The sequence below is a fragment of the Oncorhynchus masou genome, chromosome 29 (assembly GCF_036934945.1).
Source record: "Oncorhynchus masou masou isolate Uvic2021 chromosome 29, UVic_Omas_1.1, whole genome shotgun sequence".
NCBI lineage: Eukaryota > Metazoa > Chordata > Actinopteri > Salmoniformes > Salmonidae > Oncorhynchus > Oncorhynchus masou.
Window position 1 is genome coordinate 100783506 of NC_088240.1, and position 9437 is coordinate 100792942.

At 47.5% G+C, this 9437-nt stretch overlaps 1 protein-coding gene across 1 annotated transcript; it reads left to right on the plus strand.

Annotated features, from left to right (window-relative positions):
• Positions 1-2142: 2142 nt before the first annotated feature.
• Positions 2143-6322, plus strand: LOC135521069 (potassium voltage-gated channel subfamily S member 2-like). Its single transcript, XM_064947003.1, is given in 4 exon segments — positions 2143-2666; positions 3166-4205; positions 4208-4254; positions 4256-6322. Coding segments are annotated over 3 exon segments (1437 nt in total). The 5' UTR covers positions 2143-2666; positions 3166-3205; the 3' UTR covers positions 4646-6322.
• The last annotated feature ends 3115 nt before the right edge of the window (positions 6323-9437 follow it).

A 9437-nucleotide genomic window follows, 5' to 3' on the forward strand; every position in this document is an offset into this window, starting at 1 on the left:
ACCCCCCACCCCCCCAGCTCCAATAAGGGAAGGACCCTTAAAGACACAGCATGATGGATGGGGCTCCACACTGAGGATAACCCCCCCCCCCCCCTGAAATCTTTCTTCAACGTCTCCACCATCTCAACACCCCTTAAATCATTTTAACTGGGCTTCTGGAGATTTACTTAAGGAGGGTAGATTGGCACAGGGACCTTAGTCTGCATCCAAAATGGCACCCTATTCCCTATATATAGGGCACTACTGGCAGACCATGGCCCTATTCCCTATATATAGGGCACCACTGGCAGACCATGGCCCTATTCCCTATATATAGGGCACTATTGCAGACCATGGCCCTATTCCCTATATATAGGGCACTACTGGCAGACCATGGCCCTATTCCCTATATATAGGGCACTACTGGCAGACCATGGCCCTATTCCCTATATATAGGGCACTATTGCAGATCGTGGCCCTATTCCCTATATATAGGGCACTACTGGCAGACCATGGCCCTACTCCCTATATATAGGGCACTACTGGCAGACCATGGCCCTATTCCCTATATATAGGGCACTATTGCAGACCATGGCCCTATTCCCTATATATAGGGCACTACTGGCAGACCATGGCCCTATTCCCTATATATAGGGCACTACTGGCAGACCATGGCCCTATTCCCTATATATAGGGCACTATTGCAGACCATGGCCCTATTCCCTATATATAGGGCACTACTGACTATCCATGTCCCTATTCCCTATATATAGGGGACTATTGCAGACCATGGCCCTATTCCCTATATATAGGGCACTACTGGCAGACCATGGCCCTATTCCCTATATATAGGTTACTACTGGCAGACCATGGCCCTATTCCCTATATATAGGGCACAACTGCAGACCATGGCCCTATTCCCTATATATAGGGCACTACTGCAGACCATGGCCCTATTCCCTATATATAGGGCACTATTGCAGACCGTGGCCCTATTCCCTATATATAGGGCACTACTGGCAGACCATGGCCCTATTCCCTATATATAGGGCACTACTGGCAGACCATGGCCCTATTCCCTATATATAGGGCACTACTGGCAGACCATGGCCCTATTCCCAATATATAGGGCACTACTGGCAGACCATGGCCCTATTCCCTATATATAGGGCACTATTGCAGACCGTGGCCCTATTCCCTATATATAGGGCACTACTGGCAGACCAGGGGAGGGGAGAGGACAGGAGAGAAAGGGAGAGGACAGGACAGGAGGGGAGAGGACAGGACAGGAGGGGAGAGGACAGGACAGGAGGGGAGAGGACAGGACAGGAGGGGAGAGGACAGGAGGGGAGAGGACAGGAGAGGAGGGGAGAGGACAGGAGAGGACAGGAGGAGACGAGACAAGACAAGAGTAGAAAAGAGGTAAGAGAAGTGTCTCTGCTAAGACATATTTCCAACTCAATGGTCACACAAAGCGCTCACACAATGTTTTGGACATTCCTGTTTTATTTTATACTGCCCGTTAAATCAGATCATCCAGAAGGGTCTGTTCATATGGATGTGCTGGGTGAAGCATGGGACTCATAAATCCCCTGGCCCCATTGGTGCACAAGATAACCCGTCATGTCTCAGAGGAGCCAGAGGGAAGTCGATGGATGTTGTCTCTCTCAGGATGTAGATACATATGATCCAAAACCCACCGTCTGGAAGTGATCCATCCACTTACCCAGGAGCCATTTCTCCGTGGAGATTATATATATATATATATATATTTATTTTTAAACTGTAGTTTTCATTTCATATAATCCTATTCCTGCGTATAACAGTAATCCATCATTCAGACACACTGACATTCTAACCAGTCAGAGTACATGATATCTAATCATTCAATTGATTTGACAACGGATTAGTTAAAAACAAACCCACGTTTTCTGCCTCACGAATCAATCCTAACCTTTACACGTCTCATCCGTCTTCACTAAAGGCTCAGCTGGAGAGCTCTCTACCGGTTAACGGTGAACGGTGACCTCATTTGAAGATGACGGCCTCTGTATAACGCTCGGGCGCACACGCTTTTAATGATTCGTGACTTCTCCTCCCTCGCCGAGAGCAGAGTAAAGGAGTCGGTCCTTTCTGCACCTTTCTCCGAGAAGAGGTGTTGAATTCGCTCGGGAAGGCGAGGACGGAACGGTAGTTTACAGAAAGTGGTTGCTACTGCACGGCAACAGAGCTGATCTGGGTCGAACGGCTACAAGACGTCACAATGGAGATTCATTCGAGGAATTCCCTTACTACGGAAACGGAAGCATCTGGAGCGTGTTAGTTACAACGGGAGATGAAGATGTATGGCGCGAGCGCTCATGATTTAACGGTGTAAATAGTCTATGGGGGAGTCTGTCTGTGGGGCGGACACGTGTTATGTCTGGAGAAGAGAGAGACAACCTTGTTCCGCGCTGACGGCTCCGTTGAAACCCCTCTATCTAACCTGGGCAGTAACGCATGACAGACAGACAGATAGAGAGAGAGCATTGGTTCAGTCTTCCACGCTAGCTGGAGGAGGCACAGAGAGGAGGCATCTATCTACGTCTATCCAAGTTGCTCAGCAGCTCCGTGAAGCACAATGCCCTCGTAGGAGCTGATATGCAGACGCGTTGTGTAGGAGACTCGGGAAAAGGGCGTTGAATAAAGTAAGGTATATGTGATGTTTTGTAGTATATTGTACCGTTATAATGCAACAGTATTACATGCATTTATTGGTGTATTATTTAATGCATAGAGGTAGTCTAGCCAAGATTTGTTTGTTTTTAATTTAAAAAATAACACAACTGTTTTTCTCGGGTTATTTTTCTTTATTGTAGCAAGTGCGCACAAGCGCGGCGTGAGATTTTGAGGGAAATCCAACGTGATGTTGTAATGTGAAAGACGCAACATGTCACTAAACGACCAGAGTGTGTGATCTCATTCAGAGACACTGTATCATTTACCTGTTGTGTCACGTGATAAAGCAACCCCCCCCCCCTTCCCATTTATTCCCGTATTTGTTTTGTTCTGGTTCTGGTTCCTGGAGGGAATAGATTAAGGAGGAACCCGATATGATGTCTGACTGTCCATGTTTTCTCTCTCTTAGAAATGAGAGGATTCAAACTGCTCTCTCTCTCTCCCTGTGTTTCCTCTCTCTGTCTGCAGGTGCCTCTCCACTCCCCAGTCCCTTCACCCCTCGCCAGACATGACGGGTCAGAGCCTGGAGGAGCTGACAGCAGCCTATGAGGATCACACCGTGCGCATCAATGTGGGAGGGTTCAAGAAGAGGCTGTTCTCCAACACTCTGTCTCGCTTCCCGGAGACCCGTCTGGCTCGGCTGCTACACTGCCAATCAAAAGAGTCCATACTGGAACTCTGCGACGACTACGACGACACGGAAAAGGAGTTTTATTTCGATAGGAACCCGGCTCTCTTCCCTTACGTGGTGAATTTCTACAACACTGGGAAGCTCCACGTCATGGCAGAGTTGTGCATCTTCTCCTTCAGCCAGGAGATAGAGTACTGGGGCATCAATGAATTCTTCATCGACTCGTGTTGCAGCGGTGCCTACCACTGCCGAAAGATGGATCCTAACCGCGGGGAGGACTGGGACGACTGCCGGAGCGACGAGGGCAGCACCACGTCATCGTTCGACGAGATTCTAGAGTTCTATAACGACGCCACGAAGTTCGATAAGCAGCCGTTGGGGAGCGTCCGTAGGCGGATCTGGTTGATCCTGGATAACCCGGGGTACTCCGTCGCCAGCCGAGTCATCAGTATCCTCTCTGTCCTGGTCGTGTTGGGTTCCATAACCGCCATGTGCATGAACAGCATGGCCGAGTTCACCCTGGTGGACAGGGAGGGGACGCCTCACGAGGACCCCAGGTTTGAAACGGTGGAACACGTTGGTATCGGCTGGTTCACCTTGGAGCTGGTGGCCCGGTTCACAGTTGCCCCAGATCTTATCCATTTCTTCAAGCATCCGTTGAACTTAATAGACCTCGTGTCGATATTACCGTTCTACCTGACGCTCGTCATCGACCTGGTGGCCGAGAGCAGCCCGGCGTTGGCCAATCTGGGGCGCGTGGCACAGGTGCTACGGCTGACGAGGATCTTCCGTATCCTGAAGCTGGCGCGTCACTCCACGGGGCTGCGCTCTCTGGGCGCCACGCTGAGAAACAGCTACAAGGAGGTGGGGTTGCTACTGCCTACCTGGCGGTGGGCGTGTCTTTCTTCTCTGTCATGGCCTACACCCGTGGAGAAGGACAGCGAGGACTTCTCTACCGTCCCAGCATGCTGGTGGTGGGCCACGGTGAGCATGACCACGGTGGGGTACGGAGACGTGGTCCCGGTGTCTATAGCCGGCAAGATGACCGCCTCGGCCTGTATCCTGGCAGGCATCCTGGTGGTTGTGCTTCCCATCACGCTCATATTCAACAAGTTCTCTCTCTTCTACAAGAGGCAGAAACAGCTAGAGATCGCTATGCGCAGCTGTGACTTCGACCAGGAGATCAAAGAAAACCTTCCCTCTGTCAATCTGAGGAACTACTATGCACACAAGGTGAAATCTCTCATGGCCAGTCTGTCCAATATCAACCGGAGTTTGCCCAGTGAACACAGTCTGAACGAGATGTCAATACATTAAGGTCTGTGGATCAACAGACTGCCCCCCCCCCCGCTGGCCTTATAAGGAAGGACGTGACCGAAGGAGAGGAGAAACATGGTGCAAGAGGTAGCGCTGTTTCTGTGTAGCCCTTGTTGTTGAATAGAGCTACATGGGAAGCTGAAGTTTAGTTTGACTGACAGGCGAGGGAGTGGGCGGGCCAACCAACATCACAACCTTTCTATTGGGAGAAATCTCATCGAATCCTCTCTCTCTCTTTTACATTCTTTTCAAATCCCATTGGATGAGAAGGCCAGAGGTCTTCAAAGAAAAACAATGGAGATTCTCCCAACGATTCCTCTTCCACCTTTTCATTCACCTCAAGTGTTTTAACTGTGTAGGAGCCGACAGTCTGACAACACCATCTAGTGCTGTGGTGTGTGTTGGGGTCTATTCATTACGACGGCCATTAAAAAGTCTTCAATAAAGGACACAGTGCAGGACAAGTCACAACCTTAGGACATGGGGCTTCATCACTAGGGGTCAACCCTAGGACATGGGGCTTCATCACTAGGGGTCAACCCTAGGACATGGGGCTTCATCACTAGGGGTCAACCCTAGGACATGGGGCTTCATCACTAGGGGTCAACCCTAGGACATGGGCTTCATCACTAGGGGTCAACCCTAGGACATGGGGCTTCATCACTAGGGGTCAACCCTAGGACATGGGGCTTCATCACTAGGGGTCAACCCTAGGACATGGGCTTCATCACTAGGGGTCAACCTTAAGACATGGGGCTTCATCACTAGGGGTCAACCCTAGGACATGGGGCTTCATCACTAGGGGTCAACCCTAGGACATGGGGTTCATCACTAGTCACTAGGGGTCAACCCTAGACCATGGGGTTCATCACTAGTTACTAGGGGTCAACCCTAGGACATGGGGTAAATCACTAGGGGTCAACCCTAGGACATGGGGTTCATCACTAGGGGTTAACCCTAGGACATCACTAGGGGTCAACCCGAGGACATGGGCTTCATCACTAGTCACTAGGGGTCAACCCTAGGACATGGGCTTCATCACTAGTCACTAGGGGTCAACCCTAGGCCATGGGCTTCATCATTAGGGGTCAACCCTAGGTCATGGACTTCATCACTAGGGGTCAACCCTAGACCATGGGGTTCATCACTAGTCACTAGGGGTCAACCCTAGGCCATGGACATCATCACTAGGGGTCAACCCTAGACCATGGGGTTCACTAGTCACTAGGGGTCAACCCTAGGCCATGGACCCTAGACCATGGGGTTCACTAGTCACTAGGGGTCAACCCTAGGCCATGGACTTCATCACTAGGGGTCAACCCTAGACCATGGACTTCATCACTAGTCACTAAGTGTCCTCTAAAGTTTAGTCATTGTGATTTTGTCCAAAGTAGAGCTTTTCTCATGTTCTCCTGTTATGAGGTACTGTTGATGTGTAACTGTTGTACTGCAATGAGATGATCAATACAAGATGAGATACCTTCGGATGTCTAGAATCCCATATTAAAGACCAATACATGTTGATACCTTCAGATGTCTAGAATCCCATATTAAAGACCAATACATGTAGATGAGATACCTTCGGATGTCTAGAATCCCATATTAAAGACCAATACATGTAGATGAGATACCTTCAGATGTCTAGAATCCCATATTAAAGACCAATACATGTTGATACCTTCAGATGTCTAGAATCCCATATTAAAGATCAATACATGTTGATGAGATACCTTCAGATGTCTAGAATCCCATATTAAAGATCAATACATGTTGATGAGATACCTTCAGATGTCTAGAATTCCATATTAAAGACCTTTGGGTGGTGGATCAGTCTTGATACAACACAGGAATCTGTTGAGTGTAAAAACCCAGCAGCGTTACAGTTCTTGACAAACTCAAACCGGTGCGCCTGGCAGCTACTACCACTTGGCACTTGCCCAGTCACCCTCTGAATGACACATACACAATCCATGTCTCAAGGTTTAAAATCCTTCTTTAACCCGTCTCCTCCCCTTCATGTACACTGACTGAAGTGGATTTAACAAGTGACATCAATCAGGGATCACAGCTTTCACCTGGATTCACCTGGGCAGCCTATCATGGAAAGAGCAGGTGTTCCTAATATTCTGTCCAGTCAGTGTATCGACCTATAGGAACTCCTCAATGACCTGGTCAGCCTTTTGTGGAAAGAGCAGGTGTTCCTAATATTCTGTTCAGTCAGTGTATCGGCCTATAGGAACTTCTCATTGACCTGGTCAGCCTTTCGTGGAAAGAGCAGGTGTTCCTAATATTCTGTCCAGTCAAGTCAGTGTATCGGCCTATAGGAACTCCTCATTGACCTGGTCAGCCTATCATGGAAAGAGCAGGTGTTCATAATATTCTGTCCAGTCCAGTCAGTGTATCGGCCTATAGGAACTCCTCATCGTTCATCTGTCATTCTTTATAGTAGTGCTACTTCTTCCTTTCAGATACATCTTGAGTCCCAAATGGCACCCTATTCCCTTTATAGTGCACTACTTTTGATCAGAATCCTATGGGCTCTGGCGCCCTATTCCCTATGGCACCCTAGTCAAAAGTAGTGCACTATAACGGGAATAGGGTGCCATTTGGGAAGGCGCCATGGTAACCAGCCATCATAATCCATTGAGTTCCACTGATGTTCTTCTTCTGTTGTTTCCACATCACAGGCAGCTGACACACGTGACTCAATAAACGTCAGCTATCAAAACAATCCGCTTCAATGGATCACGGTGACGCGACCGATGCTTGTTGCTATCAGATATCCACACATTACAGCACAGTATACAGGAGGAGTTTACAGAGGGGAGATCATTTCATGTCACGGGACTCTTTTTAAACAGAATTCAAGGTTTCAGCGTCGACTTCTTTCTCTTCTCTCAGACAGCTTGTTGCAGAGAACGTAGCTGCTGGAAAAGCTCCGGGAAACGGGTGAATTTTGTAGTTGAAGGCAATTGCGTACCACAAGCCACATGACGTTAACTGAGCTTGCTGCTGTAAATATGTCTTAGCGAGTGCTCACATGTCATATCCGTTTCCACAGCAACACAGTATGTCTGACCATCGGATTTGCCTGAGCAGAAATATCACTCATCGTGTTTGACAGAAGACAAAACAAAGACACTGAATCCTGACAAGATAACCTTTTTTTTTTTTTTTTAAGTGTTCCTCTTTGATTTGACTATCTACAGTGGCCATCACTGATTCCCTTAAGACAAACTACACAAGATCTGGTTCATAAGAAACTCTGCTTCCTTACCACAGACGCCCAGAGCTCTTATTCCACACAAGAGGAATTAGAAAACGGGATGTTTTGATCCTGGATGCTGATTGGTTGATAGCAGGGAGTTATCGCACGATCGCATTCCCTGCAAAGAACCATCCCCGTCTTCAGCCAATTGAATTAGTTTATGTTGTTAACTGACATGTCTTCGGGGGAACAGATGCTACAGAACAAACAGAATACAACAGGAAAACAACTAAACATTACCTCAGAAAACAACAATACAAACAGTTTCTAAACATTACCTCGAAAACAAGAAACAAACAACAATACAAACAGAAAACAAAACAGGGGTTCTAAACATTACCTCAGAAAACAACAATACAAACAGAATACAACAGGGGTTCTAAACATTACCTCAGAAAACAACAATACAAACATTACCTCAGAAAACAACAATACAAACATTACCTCAGAAAACAACAATACAAACAGAATACAACAGAGGTTCTAAACATTACCTCAGAAAACAACAATACAAACAGAATACAACAGGGTTTCTAAACATTACCTCAGAAAACAACAATAAAAACAGAATACAACAGGGGTTCTAAACATTACCTCAGAAAACAACAATACAAACAGAATACAACAGGGGTTCTAAACATTACCTCAGAAAACAACAATACAAACAGAATACAACAGGGGTTCTAAACATTACCTCAGAAAACAACAATACAAACAGAATACAACAGAGGTTCTAAACATTACCTCAGAAAACAACAATACAAACAGAATACAACAGGGGTTCTAAACATTACCTCAGAAAACAACAATATAAACAGAATACAACAGGGGTTTCTAAACATTACCTCAGAAAACAACAATACAAACAGAATACAACAGGGTTTCTAAACATTACCTCAGATAACTCCAGGGAGAGGGGACAGCTTTCAGTACACACTCCAGGGAGAGGGGACAGCTTACAGTACATTCTACAGGGAGAGGGGACAGTACATTCTCCAGGGAGAGGGGACAGCTTTCAGTACATTCTCCAAGGAGAGGGGACAGCTTACAGTACATTCTCCAGGGAGAGGGGACAGCTTAGAGTACATTCTACAGGGAGAGGGGACAGTACATTCTCCAGGGAGAGGGGACAGCTTACAGTACATTCTCCAAGGAGAGGGGACAGCTTACAGTACATTCTCCAGGGAGAGGGGACAGCTTAGAGTACATTCTACAGGGAGAGGGGACAGTACATTCTCCAGGGAGAGGGGACAGCTTACAGTACATTCTACAGGGAGAGGGGACAGTACATTCTCCAGGGAGAGGGGACAGCTTACAGTACATTCTCCAAGGAGAGGGGACAGCTTACAGTACATTCTACAGGGAGAGTAAACAGTACATTCTCCAGGGAGAGGGGACAGCTTACAGTACATTCTCCAGGGAGAGGGGACAGCTTACAGTACATTCTCCAGGGAGAGGGGACAGCTTACAGTACATTCTCCAGGGAGAGGGGACAGTACATTCTCCGTGGAGAGGGGACAGCTT